General features: G+C 36.7%; 1 protein-coding gene across 4 annotated transcripts in view; it reads left to right on the top strand.

Annotated features, from left to right (window-relative positions):
• The window catches only part of PPHLN1 (periphilin 1), a 70,575-nt gene that overhangs the window by 19,537 nt on the left and 24,857 nt on the right, over positions 1–26,181 (top strand). For 2 of the 4 annotated variants that reach the window (XM_052668987.1, XM_052668990.1), the window contains 4 exons: positions 9,490–9,746; positions 13,887–13,969; positions 18,151–18,267; positions 21,274–21,414. In XM_052668987.1, the coding sequence (XP_052524947.1) occupies positions 9,490–9,746; positions 13,887–13,969; positions 18,151–18,267; positions 21,274–21,414 (598 nt within the window). The remainder of the gene's footprint in view (positions 1–9,489; positions 9,747–13,886; positions 13,970–18,150; positions 18,268–21,273; positions 21,415–26,181) is intronic. The other 2 variants (XM_052668989.1, XM_052668988.1) reach the window with 2 other exon arrangements.

Here is a 26,181-nt window from a genome sequence, read left to right as displayed (position 1 = left end):
CCAAGCCTGTCTGGTCCGGTTTTATAGCTATCATTATAATCAGGTAGTAGATGGTATGAAGCTACCAAGTTAATACCCTATTGGGAAATAATGAGGCAAACTCCCATGGATGGGATTTGATTATTCCAGAATGGCTTCCTAACAAATACGTTGAATAACAGCCAAGTACTGAGAAACAGAGGAGGGAAAAGAGATGGGAGTCTCCCTTCGAGTCCAGACAACTACTGTCAAGCTGAGCTTCTATCTAAATCATTTGAATGACCAGCCGACAGATTGACTTAATGAATATAGTCATGGGTTTCTCAGGATGAGAGAAGTGTTGTCACAGAGGAGTTGTGCATCATTTCCCTTAAGAAAACAAACCCTTCATCTGTTAGGTTCCAAGGACTTGTTATATTTTGAATATACTAAACATTTCAGGGAATTTAATTTGCAGTGAGAAAGAGTGGGAACACCTGAGGAGCTTTGCCTAGATGATGTTTTTTAAATGAACACAAGTTGCCTTTTTTTTTTTCCCCTGTTTAAAATAAGCAGTGATGTGTGTTGTTAATTTCAGTACAGGAGAGAAAATGAAAACAAATGTGGTGTTTTTGACAACATAAGTTCTCAAAACCTAGTTGTTAATCTTTTCGTTAAGGATTCTCTTGCAGAGAGAAGGTTGATGGTATATGTTTCCACCTGTTGCCGTGGGTATGTTATGATTACACAGGAGGAAAAGTTTGTTAATAGAGCTACTCCATGATCTCATACTATAGGTATTATTTTGAAAAAGGTTGTTGTTTTTCATGCTAATATGTTGGTCTTAATGTTAGTCTTGATGTCTGTTCATGATATGCATTTGCATAACCATCTAGGATTCTTTCTCTTGCATACAAAGCTTCGTAGTTTTAGTTTGAGTGGATAACAACTGCAAGTGAATATTAATGTCATAATGCTCAGCAGTGTTGTGTCAGCCATCTGTCTGAATGTCTTTTTCTCCTGAGATCTAGCTGAAGCAGTTGCGCGGTGTTAACTGAAGTTCTGTCTAACAGTATGCTAAACTATTCTTTGAAATAATTTCAGAAGAGATTTGTGCAATTTTACAAGTAGAATGGAAAAGGAAGATATAAAGCACTGACTTAACCTTCAAACCAGTTCAGGTTTGATGAGGGAGTAGCTCAGTATATGTTCTACAGTTTTTATTGTAATAAATGGATTTTCGTTATAATTTTGTATAGGAATTGTGTTAACGCAGGAGATTGAGGTTGAGATTGATCATTAATGAACTACCTTCTTCAAACACTGTCTGCAGCTGCTGCTAATTTATCCCTTGTTAAAATGCATCACTGTTAAGAACAGTTTTCTATTTAAAATTTTATCGTTGAATCTGTCAGAATACTGTATTATTTTTTTTTTAAAAAAAAAACAACAATGAATGTATAAACACTGACTTTTACTGCTGCTAACTTAAATCCTGCCAAGGAACCTATGTTACTTACCATAAACAAATAATAGTCATGAATGCAGTAAGGAAGCTGATCCTTCTTACTGCAAAAATCAATTTCCAAAGCAGTGTAGACCTATCTAAGTCTGTGCTGCTTCAGTCTTTCCCTCTCTGCTAATAGTTCATGCATTTGCATTGTTCAGAGAGCTGTCACTTCACGCTGATCCAGCAGAAACAATAATTTTATGCCAGTTTGATTGCCTGACAGAAAATATGAATGCTAGGTTAGTAGAGAATGAGAGTTTGGATTCAAGGAAGGATGGAAAGATGGGGATTGTAGGAGCACCAATTTCAATCAGTACAGCTTGTCATGGGGCTGCTTTCTGAAGTTAACTGTTAATAAATCACTGAAATGACTGAAGGCATACAGTAGTGGCAGAAGGATTTTTTAATGAGGAGTTTAGCCAAGTAAGATGGCTCATCTCTGTATTAAATATGTTTCAGAAAGTGCTGTTTGTACTATGTAGGAAATGGCCTAAAAAAAAGAGATTAGTTGTGTATAGTAACATATGACTATTAATAGTGATAATGTAGTCAGCGGGAAAGGAAAAAGCAAATTTGATAAGAAGGAAGCTATGTGGCTGAATAAATCTGCAAAGGGAAATGTCTGCCTTAACTTGGGATTTTCTGATTTTGAACAAATAGTTGGCAGGAAAGAATGAGATCAGAAGAAAAACCAACAATCATTAGGCACAATAAATTTTTTCTTTACATGCTTATAATGTGTTCTATCTTGAGCAATCCAAAAGCACTGTTTGTTTGCGAACTTCTATTTAAATCTGCTGCTCACGAGTCTATATCGTTACTGCAAAATTTGAATATAAAGAAATAAAAGAAATTGACCTTACTGCTTTAGATCTCACTGTAATTTAAGAATAAAAACATAGGAGAGACCTTTTTTTTAGAGCTTTTTTTCTGATGTAGAGAAAGTGTTGTTTTTTTTTTTTTTCTTCCTGATTTATAGATCTCATTTAGGAGTTTGCAGAGGAAAAAAAAAAAAAGCAAACAAAGTAGAATATGGGTATTGTGTGTCAGTGTTGCTGACATAAGGAATTACTACTTCCGAAGCTGTTCCATAGCGTGCTCTTTGCTGTTGAAGCTTTGTCAGGAGTGCTGGAGAGTCAACCATAAGAGTTAATCAAATCAATATATTCAAGTACAGTACACCGTTTGTCGTTCTGTCTTACGTATCAGTGAACTCATGGCATCCTGCAGCCACACTGTTGGAAAGTTTCAAGAGCTTTTCTAGTAGATAGTTCATGATTTCTGTGTTCTTGTATTTAAGAATTTTGGAGATGGTATCTGAGGAAAAGAATGACAGCTTACTAAATGTAATTCACTTCTGCCTCTGAAATATAGTGTAGAAACACTTCTTTTCTTTGAGGTGCTTCGTGGGTATACTGGTAGACAGATGTTTGCCTATATTACATTGCTTACAAGACTGTAAGCAATGATACTGAAGAATATTGGTATGCATTATATGCTGTTCTTTTTAGAAGAATATGATGCTCAAACGTCTGTCTGTATGTTTGTTTAAAACAAACAAGCAGAATAACAGACCTTCCCCCACAACAAGAGCAAACAGCACTTCCACCTCCACGAACCCACAACTTGTTTAGAAATATGGAAATATGGAATGTGACTGTAAACAACTTTTATTTTACTCTGAAGTCTCATGTCATTTCCCACACTAATTAAGAAGATCTTTAACGAAACAATAAAATTGTTTTGAAATTTCCGCAGAGCTGCTTCCTTTGTTCCACAGTCTGTTACTGTCCTCAAATACCTTCTCAATACCCTTGTGTTAACTTTCTGTAGTGCTTGGGAATTTTTTCGTATCCCCCTCCAGCAGCCCCACATCCAAAGTACCACAGGGAAACTTTTCACAGTTCTTTCTTTTCTTCTTGGTGCTTGAGGCAAAATGGTGGGATTTGTGAGAGCCAGGTTAGAAAGGTCTGTCCCGTTAGCACATTCTCCACTAGCAATAATGGTAACCAGTTTCTGTGATCTGGAAAGGTATGTGAAGATGCCGTATCTTACTTTCTGTCTTCCTTCCAATTTTTAACATACGTATTGGGATACGAGATTTGAGTGGTTTCCATTTTGAATTTAAGTCTGTTTAAGAATTGCTTGCTACTTGCTACTACACTGAGAAATGTATTCATTGAGATTATTATCTGAACTGCATGGCTGTTTGGGGATGATACGCTGCTCGTAAAGACAAGAGTGTGAAATCTGGCCCAACACCAGTGTCTGTTAGTAAATATGTTATCAGTTACATTTTGTGCTGATGAAATTGCTGTAACTGTTAATAGACATTTAAAGTTGATTCTTTGCTTCAGGCAAATACGCATTCTGGAAATGGAGATTTGTGACTTATTTTCTGTTATTGAGAAATTTCAGGAACTTATTAAGCTATCATTTTTGAAAACGAGAAGCCAAGGTTGCACACACTTAAATGCAGTTATTTTATTTGATTTGCTTCTAATTTGTCTAATAAAAAATATGTTTTTGCCTTTGTTCTGTGTAAGGTTATATAAATGCATTTGCTTTAAATTCTTTGGAAATTAAGTCTGTGTTTGTATTGACTCTTCTTATTTCTTTCATATTCCTTTGTCCTAATCTGTATGCTTGACAGTAGTTTATTTCTGTCAGATAACAGTCTGAGTTTACACATACTTCTTTTTGTATGGGCTTATCTTCCAGTAAGTTTAATCAGTTATATCACTGATGGTGATAGAAAATGTTCTTTACTAAGGACAAAGGGGAGTAATGTGATTTTCAGCTTCAGTTGAAGTGCATAGTTTGATTATTCAGATAATGGGCATAGACACTTCTCCCTAATGTTGCTGTAATATTCAAGTTGTCTTACTTTTTCCTTCATCTGTCATGATATCCGGGGGAAAAATGAGTTTACTAAATTTTATATTGGCTAAGTTGCACAAGTGCCACCGTTGTGGAGTTTCAATGTTTACATCCATATGCTGCATAAAAATTGTGAAGCACTTCTGTATTTTTAAATTTTGGTATGCGTGTTGTATGTCTAGCTGTCCCTTTCATTGAGGCTCCCTGTTTCCTTCTGCATTTTTGTACAAAAGGCTGTTAACGAGATTATAATGACTAGACCAAATTATGCAAATTTCATTTAAAGTGAATACACATAGAATTTGCAAAGACTGCAGTTATTTTCTTGGCCCTAAAACATTTGAAACCAGTTGTCAGAAAACATTTCAGATTTTCAAATGAAGTTTGCTGAAGATGCAGTTATGTATATCTGCAATGGTGTAATTTATTGTTTAATGCTGGGATAAATCATCATAAAGATCTTTGGACAAAACCAAGGTATTATAAGTCTCTCTGAAGCAGAGCTGAAGTAAAGGGTTTGCTCCACAAATGTGTGCTGCATACTTTGAAAGAAAGGGAATGTGTTCTGGGGGAGAGGAGGGTCTCTGGAATCTTCTACCAGCTAAATTTGCTTGGAGAACGTTAGAAGTAGAGGTGTGCTTAACTCCTCATGTTTGCTTTTCAGATGGTAGACATGAGCCAAATTTTGAGAAATTTAGAGGTTTGGGATGTAGTGTAGTAGATTCATTAAATGTTTTCCATGTCAGGTGAATTGCGTTGGTGGCTCTCGTAGCCCCGCGTTCTCCTCACAGGGAAGGCAGAATGTTCCTTGTTTCTTTCTCTGTCCCTTTCCTCACAGTGTATTTTGAAACAGAAAAAGTGTGTAGTTTAGCACGTTTTAAGTCTTGTCTGCTTCATCTCTTTGCACAGAAATCCCATATCTTAAGAGATGTGTATCATTTCCTCCATTTATTTATAAAATTATGTGAGGTTTTGTTGTTTTTTTTTAGGCCTATAAATGGAACATCTAACTCTTTTGACAATAGCAATAATCTTTGTTGATGAGATGAGATGGCCCACGTTGACTTTTCATCTGACTTCTAAGTGATAGACCACATTGGCCCCTGTGTGACTGAAAGATTGAGTTTCTGCCCCACAGCAATGCACTGTTGAGATTCCAGTCTTTTCTGGAGCGGTGTCACAAGTGTTAGATGTCCTCTGTGGCTGGGCTTCGTTGCACATTGATTAATACTTGAGCTGGCTGGGAAAGAGGAGCCTAGAAAATCTTTGTGGTAGCCTAGCAAAGTTGGTGAAGTGAAAGGCCCCTCTGCATTGTGTTGCCTTGGTCTCCTGGTACACAGACAGGAGCATCTTTACCAGGGCAGGAAGCTGGATCTGACGATTAACGGAAATAACTGCCAGAGCCACGCTCTTCCCTCAGCTGCTCCAGGTGAATGGGTGCGTATGGCTGCTTGTCTGTAACACTTCAGCAGCTCTTCCAAGGGGATCAGCTTCAGTGAGAATTGAACAGTCACGGTTTGTAGGTGTTAAAAATGTTAATAGTTTTGACTGCGGTACTGCTGAGAGAACTTACCGTGCTTTCAGGGCTACGTGTGAGATGTCAGTGTGAGGTATAGAGATAAGAGGAATCCTGTATAACAGGGATGAGTCCTGTATTTATTAAACAGTTCTGTTTTGAAGTTGGAAGTGAGCAAAAATTTTTAATTTCTGTTAAATATCGTCCCTTCTCAATAAACCTTTTGAGTATGTGTTGGAATCCAAAGCATGTTCTCAGCTGCTGTGCTGAATTGGGGCCTTCATTACCAAATTGCAGGTGTATGTTAGTTTAAGTATTTAAGAAAAAAACCCTAAAACAATGCTTATTTTGTTCTGATCAGTGTGGTTTGTCACGTTAATGGTAAACATCACAAATGCTGTGCTGCTGCTATTCTGTCCAAAACAGGTTTAATATCGTTAATAGCTTGCGTGCTCAGGTATGAGATTGTGTCCAGTGAAGAATTAACATAGGAATGATGACATGAAAATATAAATAAACACAAAATCTGTTTGTTTGTCTGGGTTTTTTTTGTGCATGATATTACTGTAGAACGAGGTTTTAAAACATTTTCCCTTTTAAAAGTATGCTTCAATGATATTTTGTAAATTCTGATGTGGATGTCAGAGTGTATGTATGCAAAAGCAAGGGCTCTGTAAACGTTTCCATAATAAACTTGCATATATACTAGAACTTAATGTCTTGCTCATAAAAAATGTGCTTTGGGCATAAAAGTGGAGTACCAGTCTGCCAGAAAGCTCATGCTTTTAAAAATGAACAAAATCAAAGACTTTCTGTATGTTACAGAAATGTTCAAATGCAAAAAAAAAATGACATCTAAAATCTCAGAATTTACCTAATAGGCTTTTTCTCATATAGTTCATTTAAACATTGAGAAAAACACATTTTAGTTGTGTTGGCCAGCTGTTGACAGAAGGCAGCATTTTATAATGTTGTGCACCTAACTGAATTACATCTGTTTGAGATTAATTCCTCTTTGTCTTGCACTGCACCTCTAAGAGCTGAAATGGTTTCTTACAGTCTGTGTGTATTTAAAATCATTGAAAATGATGGTGTAGTCAATAAAGTACCAGTTTTTTTCCAGTTCTGAGATAGATAATTAGAAGGACGTTAGAAAGTGTGCTGTACATAGTTACTGATAAGTGCATATATATATATATATTTATTTATTTATTCATTCATTAGAGAACATATTGATCAAATGTTTATGGAGACTTGCTGGTATAGACTTGTCAGTGCTGAGCTAATGTTTTCAATATTCCTGAAGTCTGAACTAATAATGTATTTTTTCCTCTTTCTCCAGTTTAGATCTATTGCTGCTTGAACTGTTCTTACATTCAATGCAGATGAAGCTGCGCTTCCTATTTTCAGCTGAATCTCACAGAACTGAGAACTCTTCTGAATTTAATTTCTTTCTCCTAAATTTAAGACAAATGGCTTTGTGTTTCTTCATTAACTGTGTTATTTCAGTTATTTCCTATTGGAAATTCTCCAGTTACTCTATGCGTTTCCTAGAGAGTGGTGTCCAGAGGTGGGCACATTGCTCTTAGGCCTTTGAGGAGAGCAGGAAGATTACACTTTTGTATATTCTGAGGTGTTTTATTTGCTGGTGTAAATATTTATGCTGTGGCTACTCTATAGGTATAGCTAAGCAGTATACAGTACATATACAAACTATATAGTACATATACATACTGTATATGTTTACTGTATGCATTGTTAGAGGACTATTAGAACACAATTTACTAATTCTTTGGTTCTTTTGATGGCCGAATTCAAAGGAAGAATGTATCCCAATAAACAGAAGAAAAGAAAGTTCAGAAAGGAAATGAAAATTGCTTTTTAGCACACCTGTTAGATAGAAATCTTTTATTTTGTAACATTTTCTTGTTTTGGTATATGGTTTTGGCATATAGACCTGTTAAATATTCTAAGATAAGATACCTGTGAAAGGTCTGTAATCTATTAATGATGAAATAATTATTTGTCTGTAACACCTCCCTTTGCTTCACTGGTGTTTTACTGAAAAACAGTGTGGCTAACAGCTATTGATCTGCTCATTCTTCAGTAACTGTCTGTATTTGTCTAGGCTAGGTGAAGGCATCCTTTCCCCTTTTCTGCCCCCACCCTCCAAATCATTTTTCTGTTGTAGAATAACTTCAGTGTTGCACATGAGATTTGTGTTACAATGCAGAGGCACTCATGTAGATGTACTTTCCATGCAAAAAGTAAATCAGCACTGTATAAAACATGTTTGTGTAAGTGGCCCTAAGGGCTTGCATTATTACTTCAGTGCTACCCAGTGCTAGTGTGTTGTTTCAGTAGTCCAAAACAGCTTTGGCACACTGAAGTCCTTTGTTAGCCACCACAAATATGTGTCTGTTACACACTGTAGGAATTGTACACTAGAGGGCTTTTTTCCTTTTCTTCACCAGCATAAAATTAGCTATAACTGCACTGTGCTAAATGAGACCACCAGGTCTTTACTTGTCTTTGTGAGACATTCTCCTATTTAAAATAGTGGACTACAATTAGAAATGGGAGAGAAAAGCATTGAGAAAGGTGCATTCTGGCTTCCTCTGTATTATAGGAAGCCTTTATTGTCATTTAGCAATACTGTGATTGTCAGAGGAGCTGAGAGGTACTTGTTTCTCTTCACTAGATGCCTTCTGACTGAAGCAAATGTCACAGCTCTAGATTCAGTAAATGTTTGCTTGCATGTTTAAATTCAAGATTCAGTGAAGGAAGTTCAATTTGGTATTTTTTTATTACATGTATATTATATATTTTTTTACATAAATATATATTTATTTACATAAATAACATATAAACATAATGAGCAGGTAACCAGTACATTTTGGTTACGATCTGGGGCAAAAATAGATACATTCAGTAAGAATTTTTGATGCTTACTTCATTATAGATTGAAATCATATCAGTTTCATATTATGCTGAATGTGCTGGTGGTATTTTACAGAAGCATTAGGTATAAATATTTTGCATTGAATGGGCAGAATTTTAGTAGAAATAAATATAAATATTTTTCATCCAGGGTTTGGCTCTGAGTGAGTACGTAAGCATGAGGTGAGATATTCTACAGTTTTCTTTGTCCTTGCTGGATATAAATCTGAAATGGATCTGAAATCTCTCAATAATATTTCCCAGAGTAAGGTCTGTGAAAGATAGTCCCATAAAAATAAGGGTAAAATAAATGAAAATACATTGAAATAGTGTGAGCAATATTTGGGAATGCATTTCACCTGTTGTGCTAATAGGACTTTGTTTCCAGGTAAGCTAGAGTGGAATGAATCTGAAGAAAATAAAATGTGAGTCTCAATTTCTCCAGTGTCTCTTTCTCTTCTATATTAGATGAATTAGAAAGTAAGAGAATGAAAGTTAGCTTCTAGCTATGAAGTAATTGAATGAAATCTTTCCCCAACTGTTTCTGCTTGCTCTGTATTCATTGCAACTTACTGTATTTATCAGACATAAAATATTGCCCCTGTATTACCTGGGTAATACAGTTTACCAGGTAAACCGTAGAAGGGTAACAAAGTAATTTCTACTTTTTTTGTTGTCTTCAAAGGAAGGTCAGAGATGGCTTCAGGAGAAAAAGCTTCCATCCCTCTCATTATATGAGAGAGCGATCCCCTCATAAGAGAGACTCTCCTTTCTTCAGGGAATCGCCCGTGAGCCGAAGGGATTCTCCGCACAGCAGATCTGGCTCTAGTGTGAGCAGCAGAAGCTACTCTCCTGAAAGAAGCAAAGCCTATCCTTTCCACCAGTCCCAGCATAGCAGAAGTATGTCATCTTTACATAAAAGAAATATTTCTTCTCAGCAAGGTAATGCTGGATTAATGAGAACTGGTTAGAGAGATGAAACTGCGACTCCTTATAAGACCTCTATCTCTACATATTCTCTTTTACTATGAGAAAACTAGACAGGTTACGTGTTGTCTGCTCCTTGGCTGTTGCACTGTATACTTCGCTCCCGTGTGTATTTCACATGGGAGACAGTAGGTGTTTTTTTGATGGCAGCTCTAGGCTGATGACAGTGCTCTGTTGCAGATTTTTCCCAGTATTTATTTTCCTTTTAGCATCAAATGCTTCTGTTGCTTGCTTAGCCCTTCACTGGATTCCTTTAGAAGAAATTTGGCAGTCATCTTATAACAGATGAAGGCTTTTATTCCTGCAACCAGAGAAAAAGGGGGATTAAAACATTTGGGGAAATTAAGGCGCATGCTGTTACTTGTTTATTTCTCTGAAAATGTTCTTTCAACTGTGTTATTAGGGCTTTGATGCTGGTTGTTGGGCTTTTTTTTTTTTGTCAGCAATTTCATCTCAATGCCAGATTCTCTCAAATCTCAGTTGAGAATAAACAGTATATGTCCTGATTTTTAAAAGCTCAGCTTTTGAAAGCTTCATGAATAATGTAATGATTTATCTGTTTAAACATGAAAACCTGAAATATTTTAAAATAATTTGTAAAAAGAAGCAAATGCTTTTTTTTAGTGTGCTACAACCTCAACTACTGCTATTTGTTTAGCTTATGTAAATCAATCACAGTTGAGTTTCCGTTTTGCAGATGTTTTCTAGGGGGCTGTACAAACCCACTGTCCATTTTGGCAGTATTTTTAAAAATTAATTGGATTTTTTATTTCATCAATATGTGGCACACTAGACTGATGTAGCACCATTTGCCAAAAATGTTCTTGTGGAGTTCAGTTTACACTGTTTAAATAGTGAGGAATTATTTTAGTCAGTAGTAGAATACAAATTGCCTTTCTAACTGGTAAATGTAGGTATTTAAACATTGAGGAGCAGTACTCAGTGAATACAGATTCCTGTGAATAGAGGAGAGGAAGGGAAGAATATGGTAATTATACTTGCAGGAGAGTTGTAGATGTGTAGATCACAGTCTGTAGGAACAGAAAAAAAAAGTTTGTGAAAACAATATAAAGCTTTGGAATGTCTATGAGATTTTGAGCTGACTTCTATCACATTTGTAATATATTGGCAAAATTACTCAAACAGTAGTGAGAGTGGCGAATTTGAAGCAGACATCTTCAGAAACTAGAATAGACACCAGTCAGGAGACATGGTTATATTTAGGTCTGTGGCTTTGGAGATTTATTTTCAATTCCATGGTTAAACACCTTTCTCCCATTTTTTTTTTAATCAGTTTGAAGAGACCAGATGCTTTTACACTGGACTGTTTATTAATAAACTGCTTGTTCCTCTCAGAATAGTACTTTTGAACTGTTCTATGGATGACTGAATTAAAATGGTCCATTTTTGAGGCATAAATGGCTTAAATAAAACTTTGAGAATACTGTTTGAATATTATTTGTCTTAGGTAAAATCATGTATTACATATTTAAAAGGAACATAAAATGGGGCCTGTTGTTCTTGTCAGCAGTGAGTTTTAGTCTGAAGTTCAATGTTTTTTTTTTCCAACACGTTATGTATCCTTTTAAATTTTGTAATGCTGCTTACAATCATGCTGTCTGAATTAGTTTGGCCTGAGGTCTTCCTTGCAGGAAGAATATCCCATGCCATCCAGCTCTTCAAAAACTGGGCCAAATGCAAGATTCTAGCAACCAAAACTAGGGAAAGAGGGAAGCTTAGAACAAAGGGACAGAAAGGGCGCATGGCAAGGCATATAGTGAAGCTGTGTGAGCATGTAGGGAGTAGGATGGTATTCCTTGGCCAGGCCAGTCCATTCAGGGATGTGTAGCGTGGTGTGCCAAGGAAATGCAAGAACGCAAGTAGCACGTTCAGTTTTGTAGTTACATTAGATAATTGTACAGTTAGGATTTGTGGGTTCTGAATAGTTACATGTTCAGAATGATGGGCCTCTTACCAAGATCTTCAAATTCAGTTTCTCCCTTCTTAATTTTGAATAATTTACTGCCACCCTCAGATAATTCAATCTGTTCAACCACAAACTTAAAATCTACTTGTACAATCAATGAACATTAAGATGTTATAATTTCAAAATAAACAAGAGAGGTAGGCAAAGCAGATTATGATAACAAAAAGAGGATAGAAAGCTTATCCGTATCCTGGGCTCGCTTACAAAACTCCATCACAGCAGATCTCCAGAAGAGATCCTTCCCCACTGCTAGCCAGCTCTTCAATAGGTCTAGGAGAGGTGCAGCCTGGCTCCACCCCTGCCAGCAGCACAGGTGAATTGCCTTCAGCTGTGCTCCTCTGGCTGACTCATGGCTCGCCTCAGGTGATCAATCAGAGGCTGTGACTCAGCAGTTCCCACACACTACTCAACTCAGGTAATCTTTAAGGACTCCATTGTGATTAAGGAGGTTTGTAGAAGGCAGAGTTAAAATACTTAGTGTATTTTTTTTTTTAAAAGGTGGTGGCTTGTCATGAGGCTGAAGGACAGGTATTAAAGGAGCAAAACTTCTGTGTTACTTGGTGATGTCAGAGAGACACTGCTTTATGGAGTGTGGCAGATTGAAGATGTTAATTTTATCTTCATTTTTTAGATTTGTCACACGGGTTGCATTTATAGGAGCTTTTTTTCATGGCTTTTGCTTTCATTGTTCTTTTCATAATTTAACGTTTCATGATTAAAGGTAATTTGTAGTTCATCTGCTTGTATAGCTGCTTGTTTTGTTTTTACGCGTTTTCCATTTAGCAATGTTTTAAAATCAAGGAATCAAGTGAGGTTTAAAACGTTTATTTTGTCAAAGTAATTTCTCCAGCTATTTTCAGTAATGTTTTAGAAAGAGCTATCAGTAGCTGTGAAGATTTTTGCATTAGTAGGTCTTCGTCATTGTACTTGTAACTCACTTGTCTCTGAGAGACAGTTGTTTGATCTTTGCTTTGTGTTAACTCTCCACACTACATTCTTGGTATGAAAATGTGGCAAAGACCAGCTTCTCAGACCTTTCCTAAATATTTCCTATTGTGAAAAGTATGCACTTTGCATAGAATTTTCCTTCTGTTTTTATAGGTAGTTGCATTTGAAAATACACAGCACTTAAGTAGTCTTATTTTATAGCATTGAGTAAAAATAGCGTGGCTGTTAGGATTGAGATTTTGCATTAAGCTTGGTCTCATTAATTTAAAACCATGTTGGTTTTCCAAAAAATTATCCTGAAATAATTTGTATCCAGATTTCTATAAGTGCTTGGTAGACTTGTTTTTAATTCATCCCTTTCTTAAGTGAGCTGATACAAGCTTAATTGAAGCCCAGATAAGTCTGCTTTATTTTCCTTTTGTGAATAGTCAAGTAATTTCCAGTGAACGTGAATAGTTTGGTAAATGTAGGCTTACTGACAACCAGTGTGTTTTTCATAATTACTTTTTGCAGATAGCTTAGATGTAATTCATGGACCACAGATTGAGAGCTAGCAATGTGCACTGCAGCTGGTTCTGCTGCTGCAGGCTCCAGGAGCCAGTCTTTGGCAAGGCTGTGCATGGACTGTGATTAGCCAGTGAATTTGAATTGTTATTTGGCTGATTTGAATGCTTACAAGAAAATCCCTGATAATACAAAGAGAATCTAACCTGTGGTTTGTGGAATGTAAGACTTTTCCCCTGCAATACTTTCCAACATACTGCGACCTGCTGAACTAGTTCCTATACTGTCTGGTTTTTTGGAGTGTTGGATTGATGGCTAATAGAAATAAAGGAATTTTTAATTTCACCTGTTAATGTTAAGTTTATAACAGGAACATTAGAGAGTAAAACCACATCATCTCACCAAGTCATATTGACATGCTCTTCAGTTAAATACTGAGCAGTGGAGTTTTCCTAAATATGCCGTGTATAGTAACTATCTCTCTTTGTAAAGAGAAAGGAATGTTACCAAGGTTTATCAGATAGTGGAGGCTGTAGATTTCATGAGCTGAGCAAATTTCATTACAGTTTTCCTGCAAAATATTAAAGCCAATACATATGTTTGCAAGATATGTGCTTACTGTAATTTTGCAAGTCTTAATATTTTTAAAATTGTAGGTAAAGAGAGGACTTCAGTTCAGTCGTCGAAAACATCAAGAGATGCATCACCATCGGGCTCCACAGCACTACCCACATCAAAGGTGAATTTTGCTTTTCAAGCACTTCTCACCGTGGCTTCAGATTGCACATTATTGAATATATGTATGTTTTGCATCACCTGGAAGGAGACACTGTATGCAGCTGTTAAGGACAGAGTATCTTATATTGCTCTACAACCCAGCAGAAGCTGGTTTTCCCTTACTGAGCAGGAAGGTGCTGTTAATGTTGTTTATCTGATGATGATACAAATAGTCCTTTATTCTGTAGTCACTGTCCTGTTTGAGGTAGGGCATTTTGCACAGACTTTAAATTGTTATTATCTGAAGTCCAGAGTGTGCTAGAAAAGGAATGGCAAGGATATTAGTTCAAGAAATGTTTAGATGTTGTGCTAAGATGTTTAGGTTTAGTGGGGAGATATTGGTGATAAGTGGATGGTTGAACTGGACGATCTTGTAGGTCTTTTCCAACCTTGGTGATTCCATGATAAAGTTAAGTAAGCAGTTTTTAGGGACAATGGATGAATAGACACACCTGTAGTTGAACTGAACCCCATCCTTGAGTGATGCTTAATCTATGACTGGATCTGGAAAAAGCGAGCTGAAGTGTCTGACAAATGGGGAAGGTCATGTGAAGAGCAGCTTTGGCTTTGGAGAGGGCTGCTGGAGAACATGAAAAGAATGATAGTGTTTCACTGGGAGCAGTGCCACATTGCAAAGCAGCTTAGTAAATTCCTTTTTACGTTCTAAATGATGTGGTTTAATTTCCCATAAAAAAAAAAACTTGTAGTCTGAGCACCAACTACAGTCTTGCTAATTAATTAAAGAGATAAACTAATAAACACTAATGAACAATCAGCATTCAGTGTTGTGCTGGCTGTCTTGTGGCAATAAAAGCATTTTCACACCACAGACTGCTTGCTTGAAAATTATACTTGAGGTTAAAATCAACACTTCTACTGGAATATTTTCCCTTTTTTTTTAATTTTTCTTTTTTTTGAGAATTACTTTAATGAAGAATAAAGAAACACTGCAATATATTCTGAGTAATGTTCTCTTAAAAAATAGCATTCCCCTAAGCAGTAGTAGCCTAGTTCTGGAAGTCTTTGTAATAAAAATAGTGGAATGCTTGGGGGGAAACAAACAAACAACAAACAAAAAAGGAAAAAAAACAACAAAGAAAGAAAGGTATTCTTGTGAGAAAGTGAGACTGAAGGAAATAATTAAGTGGGTAAAAAAAAAAAAAAAAATCAAGCTTTGGTTGTGTTATGTTATGTCATTCTAAGTATTTATTCCATGTACAGCTCTTTTAGAATTGCTGTGCTAGGCACTAGTTAATTACCATTATCCTTAAGGGCGGGAGGTAAGTACTGTATTTTCGGTGATGTAAATAAGGAAAGTAAGATAAAAGCTTCTAGGCAGAAGTTGCACTGATTTGGATTATAAAAGCAACTTTGTAATTAGTTTGCTTATTTTGCTTGCAGACTTAACGTGCTGCAGCTTAATATCAAGTCCTTAATAGGACAAAGAGAACAATGAGATATTGCAAAATCTTTTGCTACAGTATATAGATGCAGTGTGAACTTGAACTATAGGTATTTAACCATATTGCTTTCCTCTCCTATCAGACCTGATGTGTTCTGCATTGATTTTATTTTTGCCAGAGCTTGGCTTATACCTACTTGATATTAACTACTCAAAGTAAAAATTTCCATTTGATTGAAGGAATTTTTCCAGAGAACACAAACGTTCATTGGGTGTACATCAGCTGCAGAAACAGAATTGCTTCAGTGACGTTATATTGCTTGTCTCTTTCAAGCACCAGATATATCAATAATTTACTGTTTTCTATCAGTGGAGCCTCTTAGGGGTGATGGCTGCATTCCACTAACCAGTTAAGTTATAGCTCTTCACTGACCTGGAAATAACAACCAAAAAAGTTGTGGCAAAACATGATAAACATCACTAGGGCCTGGGTCTTGCAATCTATTCAGGCTTGTGAAATCACAGTCATATGCTTTGTTTTATAGATCAAAGGAGATAATTTTCAGTGCTCTAAGTAATAATTTAACTATGAAATACTTGTATTGCTTCCACAGCAATATCTCTTTTCAGCTCAGTAACTACATGCAAATCTGAAAAGGTATTTTTTTAATCTCGTTTATGATTTCTTTTTTTTTGCATATTCATGCATGTGAATTAATACAGGTTGGTGTTATCAGATCTTAACCACCTGTTTAATTGACTACTGCATGACATCTTTTGTGTTTTTGTTTAATATCTGTCTGGACTACAAGCCTTGGAGGTTGTGTGCAATCTAATTAAAGCAAAGAGCAGATGTGTGAGACAAGGAAGATTTCCCAGCAAAGATAGCAGAAAACTGACAGGTTTTTGCTGTTCTTACGTTATGCCCAAGAAAAAAAAAGTGAAGACACCTTTGCTTAGAGTACAAAAAAGGTTTTCCACTAAGCAGTTAACTTCTTGCTTCTCTTCATGTTTTTCTCTAAAAACGTGACCCTGTTCTTTTAATTTTCTCTTACATTGTAGTGTAGCGTATCTGTGGAAAACCTATTACTTAATACATAAAATGCATTCAGAATTTTTAATATGTATTTTATTGCCATGCAGTCTGAATAATTTAGTCAGAATAAATTGAACAGGTGGTTTTTTGTTTGTTTTTTTTTTTCCCTCTACTCCATTAAGTACTGGAGTAATTAGTTGATGCTTATGGCTTGTGGAATATTGTAAGTCATATGAGACTTTATTTATCTTCATTTCATGCAAAGATAACAATTGGTGACAGAGATATTGGTCCTTTCCTTTTGGTTGTATTGGCCAGAGCTACTTTTGGGGACTAGGAGAAATTTGTGATACAAGATTTTCTGGCAGCTAGGAAAGCTAGGTTGTGGGTAAAAGTTGTGTGTGCCTTGGGGAATAAGAGCAGAGGAGAAAAAAATTGGCTGCTGATAGTTAGTAGTGGGGGAAGTGTATGAGTAATTGTGTAGTTTGGAAAGGTAGCTGGGCTAATTATTCTTTGAATTACATTGCCCGTTTCTCTTAGGAACCCTCTTAGTACCTTATCTGTGCTTTGGACTTCTTTTAATCTCTGCAACCTCTGGACTTTGCTGATTTCTATTGTTTTGAATTACAGAATAATAAGGAGGGATTCCTGCTCAGATAAACATTGTATCCCACTTATTTTCTGGATTTAGTTGAATGTTGTGTCTTTATGACACACAGTCCTTTAAGGAACTACTGAGTATGTGCTTCCTCTGACCATTTATGTAATTTGGAAAAAATGATAAAGTGTGTGTGGGAGGGTTGTTTTGTTGTTGATTTTCCATCCCAGTGGAACAACTGGGAACTTGTGGCAATGTTTTTCGGGCAGTTGTATCTTTCTTTGATATCCATCTGTGGCAGGTCTTAATGCTAGAGTTGTATAAATTCTTGGATAGATGCATAGATTCTACAGAGGCAGAGGCACAAAATTCTCACATAGAGGTAACAATCTTTAAAACAATCTTTAAAATTAGTTATTTCTAAACTGCTTTTAATACATGGACATTTGCCATTATCTTGTCTGCTCTAATACATATATATACAAATAATGTTCAAAGAAATCATATTGTGAATACTGTTTATAAGACCATTTCCCTGTGAATGATTCTGTTACTAGTGATCAACATTTCAGCCAAGTATGAAATTATTAATTTTAATTCAGCTAACTTAGAACAGTTGAAATGCATGAACTTTCTGTTCCTAATTAGCCTAGTTTTTGTTCCATATGCAGAGTTGAATAGTTCAGTTTTAATTTGTTACAACCTTTCATGGCTAAAAACTATATTGTGTTACTAAATCAATCCATACTTGTCTGATTTTTCTGTAATATCCTTTTGATCCATCTGTCTTTGAACTCAACTGGTGTCAAATAATTTTTTGGTTATTTGTCCTCTGAATTTGAAAAAAATGACAGAACAACAATGTTGATTCTGAAAGTATGGTGCTTTTTAACATTTTCCTGAAATTCACTGGTTTTTATTTATCTGTTTTTCTTTTAACAAGTCAACAAACAACATCTTCAGCTTCCTTATTTGCCATTTCAAAATGCTTTGGGGAGCTGAATAACTATTTATTTTAATTTAGAAGATGACTTTACACGTGGAAGTATATTTCATGTTGGTGCCTTCACTGTAATGTTTGTTTTTTGTGTTTTTTTTTTTTTTCAGGCTATGGAGAAGAGCAACAGACTATCAGAAAAGGAACTCGCAGAAGCTGCAAGCAAATGGGCAGCTGAGAAGTTAGAAAAGGATGAAAACAATTTATCGGAAAGAACAGAGTATGAGGTAAGACAGAAGTATTAACTGATTTATTTTGAAGTGTTACAACAGTAACCTCCTGGTTTTTGGCACTCCTGAAAGATGCATCTTATAAATCACCTCTGGATTTGTCTGCCTGTGCTATTAAATGTTTGTTGAAAGTGAGAGAGAGGGACTAAAGCCATGTGTTTGTGGGTTTTTTTGTTGTTAAAAACAAACAAATAAACAAAACATATAAATAGTGGGTTTTGTTAGTATGCCTTGAATTTATGTTGAACTACAGTTGACAAAATAAGGCTCCATCTCTGCTCGAGTTTCTCCAAGGAACTTTCTTGCACTGGTGTAAGTTGCTTTGCCTACTGAGGTCCCTAAAATTAGCTAGAGACTCTACTGAATTAAAATGTGTTTATGTAAAACCTCAGATCAGAAGAGAAACTCTGTTTAAATGAATTTAGATCCATGCCATGGCACTCTGCCACATCTTTTATTCCCTTTTAGGAGCAGTCCTTCTTCATCTTAAATATCAGGCTTTTATCCTTGCTATTGTTGTTGATTGTCTGACTGATTTAATTGTTTTCCCAGATCTTTTGTTTCATTCATACTCAACATTAATTAATTGTCAATTTATAGCTATCTGCTCTTCTCCTCCTTGTCTTTTGCCTCTCGCTATATTGAAGTGTGATCATAGCACTTTTCAGTGGTCATTTTTTACTGCTCTACGGGCACAGCAGGCAAGTGCTTGTTAATAACCTCTTGAGAAAGCTAAGTTGTTTATTTTGTTACTGCAGTTAATTTGGCAAGTGATCATGTGGCAAGATTGGCAAGGAGCTTACAAACCTCTTGCTCTTGAGTAAGTCAGATGTGGATCCTGTGTCATTGCAGATACGGGATCTACTTGATTGACTGTAGAAAGTTAGTAGGGATTGCTGATGTCAATTCTGAGACCACCTGAGCGCTCAGCTCAGCGCCTATTGGGAAAGGAATGAGGCTTCTGAGAGAGCCCTTGTCACCTGAGACAACTTCATCACTTCTGAGGCTTTCCTGTCTTTCTGCCCCTAACAAATTGACATACATTGTTATGTCTTTTGTCTTTTAGTCACATACTATGAGACGGGCAGGATTTTCATAGTCAACTAACTAAGGCTAATGAGATTGATAGACAGTAATTTCTGACTAACAGAAGGCAGCAAGGCTCTATTAAGCATGATGTGTTTTAACTAGCGTCTACCTCCTTTGATTTGACACAAATAAAAGTCATGTAATGTCTTTCAAAAAGTAGCCTGGTTTAATCCTGCAATCATTTCAGCATTCTTTCTCATCAACTTTACAGTTAATGGGCAAGCTTTTTGTAAATGGTAAGATGGAAAATAAATGTCTTGGGAAGCACTGAATTTCCTTTTTGTACTTCACCCTTGGGGAAACTAAGAGCTAGATTTGGGCTGGATCCACATTGATCTGAGCTCTCAAATCATGTCCATTGGTCTAATGGCTGACTGTATTAACAACTTCTTGGTACTGGATGGGAGGATTGGATAAAAGAGCTGTTCATTTCCTTCCAGGAAAAAGAAACTAAAAACAGAAAAAAATCAAAATTAAAATAATAATAATAAAAAAGCATGTATGGTGGAGTGAAGAAAAAGGATCCTAGCATGTATGCCATATGGAGATACATGCATGGACAGTTCTATTTGTAGAGAGATTCAGGAGAGCAACACTGAAGAGAAACGTCACTCCTTTTCTTGATGAGGGGAAGGCAATGCAGTGAAGGGAAGAACAGAATGCACCATGTGGTTAAATTGATTCTGCCTTAGAGGACATTGCAGTGGGAGGAGGGTTCATAATGAATCAGCGGCTGTTGTGACAGAGTCTGAGATGATTTACTGACTGAAAAAGTGTTCTGTGGGCTCGCTAATGAAGGCGGTGAGATATTTCATTATGAATCCTAGAAGAAAAGACAGTTCTGGCCTTGACTGATAGGCTGTCGTCTCTGAGTTGCTGCAGTTTGATATTTTTTTTCCAGTTTGTTTATCTTACGTAATGGTCGGACTTTGTGTTATGCTGAAGTTCTTAGCATCTTCTACTCTTTCTCAGGCATTTCTTGATCTACTGCAATAAAGAGATTCCACGTGTGGTGTTAATGGTTTATATTGATTCTGAGTTTTAAGCAGATATTTATAGGACTGCTTCAACTTTTTTTTTTTTATTCCTAATGCTTTTCTCTTACACATTAATGAAGTCTTAAGTTTCTCCAGTTCTTTATTTTTGAGCAGTTAAAAACATTTTTATGCATCTACTTCAAATTCTCAAGTCTTATTACAAAAAAACAAAAAAGCAACTCCCAAACTATTATATATTGTACAAATCTGTTGTGTAATAATGCAATTAAATATACTGTAGTAATTTTTTTCTTTCTCCATCTTCTATTTAGACTGCTTGATGTCCTTGAAGTAGGAGTCTATATTCTTTGGGGCGGGAATACTGTCTTAATTCCCATATTAGAAGGAAGCCTGTACAATTTTGGTACTTCTGTAAGATTTCTGATATTTTCAGGAATCCTCTAAGTGCATGTTTTCTCTCGCTGTACAGTAGGTGTCTCTTTTCCTTTAATATTTAACCCATAGCATTGAATGCTGCAAGAGTTCTTTCTGATTTTGTCATTGACTGTTTACCTTTGATTTTTTTTATCTTTATCTTTCCCCAGAAATCTAATCCCACTTTCATTGTGGATTTCTCGCTGGTTGGTGTTAAAAATAACAACTGTAGAAGTTTCTTCTCAGAAGAAGGGCTGATAAGGGTTATCTGTCATTGTTGTCCTTACAATTAAGACTGAGTCACTTTTTTTTTTTTATGTCATGTTTTCTGCATATACAAAATCAGTATTTCTGTAACTGTTAGATTGTAGCAATAATGCTTCATTAATGGTCTTGATAAGCAAAGTCATATTTAATCGAATATATTTGGGTTTTATTTTTGCTGTCACATTTTGACATTTTTATTTTTATTTTAAAACTTGAAAATTCCTTTTCTTTTAAGGCTGGTTCTTCAGCTCCATTATATGTCGAACAAACAGAGGAAACAGAAGCAAATGTAACTGACAGTACAGAATTATATGAAGATAACCAGCATCTTTGCCGCTCAAAAGCAATTGCAACTAAAACCAAGGAGATAGAGCAGGTGAGTCCTGTTGGCTTTTTGGCACTGATACAATGCTTGTGTAATGGCTTGATCTGCTATAAATATCTTTATTTTCTCTTCTCCTCCTTGGAGCATAATATTAATGTAATCTAATTTGTTGAGGCAATACAGTGATGGCATCTGTCTACAGAGATGCATTCAGATATATTACTGAAGAAGTATGGCATTTATCTGCACGTGGGAATTAGCTGTAGTCTTCTTCATCTTAAATGTAACAACTGTTATTATGCATGGCAAGCTGAACGCAAGCCATGAGTGTACCCTCACAGCCCAGAAAGCCAGCCATATCCTGGGCTGCATCAAAAGAAGCATTGTCAGCAGGGTGGGGGAGATGATTCTGTTCCTCTGCACTGGTGAGACCTCACCTGGAGTACTGTGTCCAGATATGGAGTCCTCAGTGCAAGAGAGGTATGGGCCCGTTTGTGCATGTCCAGAGGAGGGCCACAAAATGATTCAAGTAGTGGAGCACCTCTCCTATGAGGACAGGCTGAGAGAGCTGGGGCTGTTCAGCTTGGAGAAGAGAAGGCTCTGGGGAGACCTGATGGAGGCCTTTCAGTGTCTAAAGAGGCAGACTATTTAGCTAGGGTCTGTGGTGACAAAGGGAAATGTTTTCATCCAAAAATAGGGGAAATTGAGATTGGTTATAGGAAAAAAGTTTCTTATGATATGGACGAGCTGGAACAGATTGCCCAAGGGTCTGGTGGGTACCCTGTCCCTGGAGACATTCAAGATCAGGCTGGACCAGACCCTGAGCACCCTGATCTAGCTGTAGGTGTCCCTGTTCACTGCAGGGGAGTTGGAGTAGATGACCTTTAATGGTCCCTTCCAAATCAAGTACTTTTACAACAAAATGATTGCTGCTTGGAGTAACTGTTCCAAAATCCAATATAAACAGGTAATTCTAAATGCAGTTAAAAATATATCTTTACATGAGAACAAGTAAGTTCTTTACCATGAGAGTGGTGAGGTGCTGGAACAGGCTGCCCAGAGAGGTTTTGGAGGCCCCATCCATTCCTGGAGGTGTTCAAGGCCAGATTGGATGGGGCCCTGGGCAGCCTGGTCTAGTGTTAAACGTGGAGGTTGTTGGCCCTGCATGTGGCAGGGGGGTTGGAGATTCATGATCCTTGAGATCCCTTTAGCCCTGGCCATTCTGTGCTTCTGTGAAATTATCGAAAATGATTTCTGTAAATTTTCTTAATTAGAATATGTACAGTTTGGGGACTGAACACTGGAAGCAGGCTGTTGTTGTTTTAATCAGCTTTGAATACCAGTTCCTGCGTAATTGTTTTCAAGGATTAAGAGCCTTTACATTTTTCTTAGACTGCAGTGTTGATATCAAGATGAGAGAAGGGAATACTTTTCAGAACTTTTCAGAAATTCTTTCTCTTTTATGTAGAGTGCTTGGGGATAGATTGAATACAAAACAAGATTTGTGTTGCTTCTCTTGTAATGTCCAGTCTGTGAGCAAGCTCAGTAGAAATTTATTTATTTATTTATTTATTTACTAGTCTTTGCTATCATATCACTTTACAGTGGGGAAAATATCTCTGGTAATCTGCTCAGTTTCATTTGTCGTAAACATCTGAAGTATTTTTTTCCGTAGTTACGTTGCTGTTAATGTAGAGTTAGGAGATTTTCTAACTTTTCAGTACAACTCTGCCCAAATCTGGAAGAAGCATTTAAAATTTTTAATTCAGGCAGGAGAGATGACTTTCTTCAAACTTGCATTTACAATCTTTTCATGCGTTCCTGTGATACCTAGGAAATACAAATCACTCATTCATGATTATTTCATAATACTCTTCAAGAAGTCTTGTAGTCTGGGGGTAATCTTATAAAGCTTTTTCCAGGTTTCTTCTGTCTGAGTTGTAGTAGCTTTTGCTCTTTTGCATGAGAGTCCACTTCCTATCCTGTAAAATTGTTCCTTTTTCTTGATAAATGAAAAGCAAATTTCTACTCTGTGTATTTTTTCTTTCATTTACTTCTTTTTCTTCTATTTTTTTTTATATTATTTTGTATGAACATGGCTTCATGTTTTGTGAGTCTGGCTAGGATGGAGCATGCTATAAGTACTAGGATCATCACGCAATTTGTCTTTGTGTCAATGACCAGTTTGTGTGTTCACACCTTATACATCAACTTATGACTATGGGAAAATGAAAAATGTGGGGGAAAAAAAGTAGAGTAGGACCAGGTTTTTCAGAAAACAGCAATTGGGAAAGTTTAGCTGCTGGTACTGAAACCACGATTGGTTTATTTCCCATGAAGATGTGTGTGCCCCTAGGTTCTATAGATAGGCTTATAGTCAAGGCTGATGAAAATTTGGGCATAAAAACAAATCTTGTTTTCAATGTGATCTAATGTTATTATGTTTGATAGTGTTGATACTTATCTCTAGAGGAATCTAGATTACGTTTTATAAAACAATGCTTTTAGAAGCTTCATTCAGAAAAGCCTGAGGAATAACTTAGATATTTTGATTTCACAGAACCGGTTTCTCCCGTTGTCAATTTGAATATTGAAGGTGTCAGCTTCCACAGAATTAAAATCAGATTTTATGATGCTGGAAGCATCTTTGGTGCATTTTATTAAACTGAACAAAATTCTTGTTTGTTAGAAAATGGAGTACTGTGAATTAGGTTGGAGGTAGAAAAAAAGAATACAGGAAACTTGTTACGATGTTTTCATGGTTTGATGTGCTGTGAGTCTTCCACCCTTACTTGGTACAGTGCTGCACTGGCTTTGAATTATCAGAATCTCAAAGTAAACTTAGGTGCGTTCTGAGTGACTTGAGCTCTCCAATACTAACAAGGAAGGTGAGAGGGAGCAAAGAGTTGAATGGAAACTGAATTTTCAGTCCTGTGGTGAATTGCTTACTAAAAGTTATTTGGATGAACTTCTCAATACAGTTTATGCTGTGCTTGTGGTACTGGTTAATCAATTGAGAAGAAAAGGTGTGGTTGAAGATGCATGGGCACCTGAGAACATGGCTGAACTGGGACCGGAGATCCTGGAACTCTCTTATCTCTTCTTTGAAATGACCAGTTTAGTGACCGAATCACAGGGGACCTCACCTGGACTGATATCCTCTTGGAAGGGCCTTGGAATGGGCCATAGAGAGCTCAGTAAAGTCCTGAATATTTCCAGTGAGGGAGACTGCTGTTTCTTCAGACAGCCTTTTCCATTGTTTCAGTGTTCTCTCTCTCTCAGCTCAGCTGCCATTGCAGTCCTGTATACTGTTCTGCACAAAGTGCTTCTTTTCCCCACCAAAGGCTTCTGCTCCCAGCTCATCTTGGCAGTTCCCCATCCTTGAGCTGCAAAGTCCCATCTCCTTGCTCTGGTTCCCTGTTTTTGGGTGGTCTCACTTGCTTATCAGGACCTGCTCCCCTTGGAGTGGGCTCAACTGCCCTCAGGAGAGGGTTGAGGTCCCCCAGCTAGCTGCCCTGAGACCTGCTGCCTCTGCCACTTGGCAGCTGGCAACTGGACCTTTCCTGGCACTTCTGCACAGCAAGCACTGGGAAAACTGATCTCTTCCATCCTGGTCTGTATTCTGTTCCATCTTTGTGATTCTTTGTACAACATGAGAATTCTGCAGTGTTGGTGTGTCTCATGTTTTAATATGTCCAGTGAATGTTTAATATGTCCAGAGTCTTGATAAATGATGTGGTTTTTGATATTCTATTTGTAAGCAATCAGAAACTTTGGAGGGCTTTTGAAAACAAAAGTATGAGCTAATTAGCTCTGTTTGCTTGAGAGGTAAGCACTTCCTTATGCTTTTGAACATGTCATTCTTTCCTCCACAGTGATAATTTTGAAATTTGGTGTACGTTGTCAGCATGGTTGGGACTGGTCTGGTTACTCAAAAATAGCATAGCAGAGAATTTGGCATTGGCAAGTCAAGATCAATGAGTGTTCACAAGTCGCTGATGTAACAATTTTGCACACTTCTTATACTTTTGCATCTGATATGCAATATACATTAATGTATTTTTTAATTTGTTTAGTTTCTGTTTTTATATAGTTAAGTATCAGCTTATGCGTTTAATATGCAATGTGCTGAAGTGTGTTTTTTCGGAAGTGATGACAAATATGTCCCTGGTGTTAAATTCACAATTGGAGCAATTTGCTGGCAGTGTTACACAAAAGGCTATCTCTTTGTTGTTCCTTATGAGCATGAGGAGCAGGGATTCTTGAAATGTCTTATCTTGTCTAGACATCAAGTCTGCAGCAACAAATTAACTAGCCCATTACTATATGTCCAGTTTCTTAAATGTTGCATATGCAAGTTAAAGTGACATGGGTTACCTTTGAAAAATCTTTTTTTTTTTTTTGTGAAGACAAATTTTTTATCAAATGAGCCAAGTACCTTCCCTGTTTTTGGCAAACAGTCAAACCTCTCTGTTTCTGAATGAGATTTGACATTCAGATTTCAATACTTCTGTTACCACAGAACTCTGGCATCTAAGAAGGAAGCAGGGGACTTAATGCTTTCATGACTCACAATGGAATTGCTGCTTACTACTAGGCCTGGCTGACTTGGTGCTTTCAAACAGTATTTTAAAATGCTCAGTAGAATGATATTCTTTTATGTTCAAATGTAGATTAATTGCTTGCTTACTTGTCTTCTAAGTTAGCATTACTTATTAGCAGCCCTCAGTAATATTAGCGTTATTGGACGGCCTCCTGCCAGAAGATGTTGAAAAGCACAAATTTCCTAAAGCGTGCATTTGCAACCTCATAGATAGG

Source organism: Tympanuchus pallidicinctus, unplaced genomic scaffold (genome assembly GCF_026119805.1).
Source record: "Tympanuchus pallidicinctus isolate F22 unplaced genomic scaffold, pur_lepc_1.0 scaffold8, whole genome shotgun sequence".
In the NCBI taxonomy this organism is placed as follows: Eukaryota; Metazoa; Chordata; class Aves; order Galliformes; family Phasianidae; genus Tympanuchus; species Tympanuchus pallidicinctus.
Note: the sequence above shows the minus strand (reverse complement) of the source record. Positions and strands in the feature narration are given on the sequence as shown.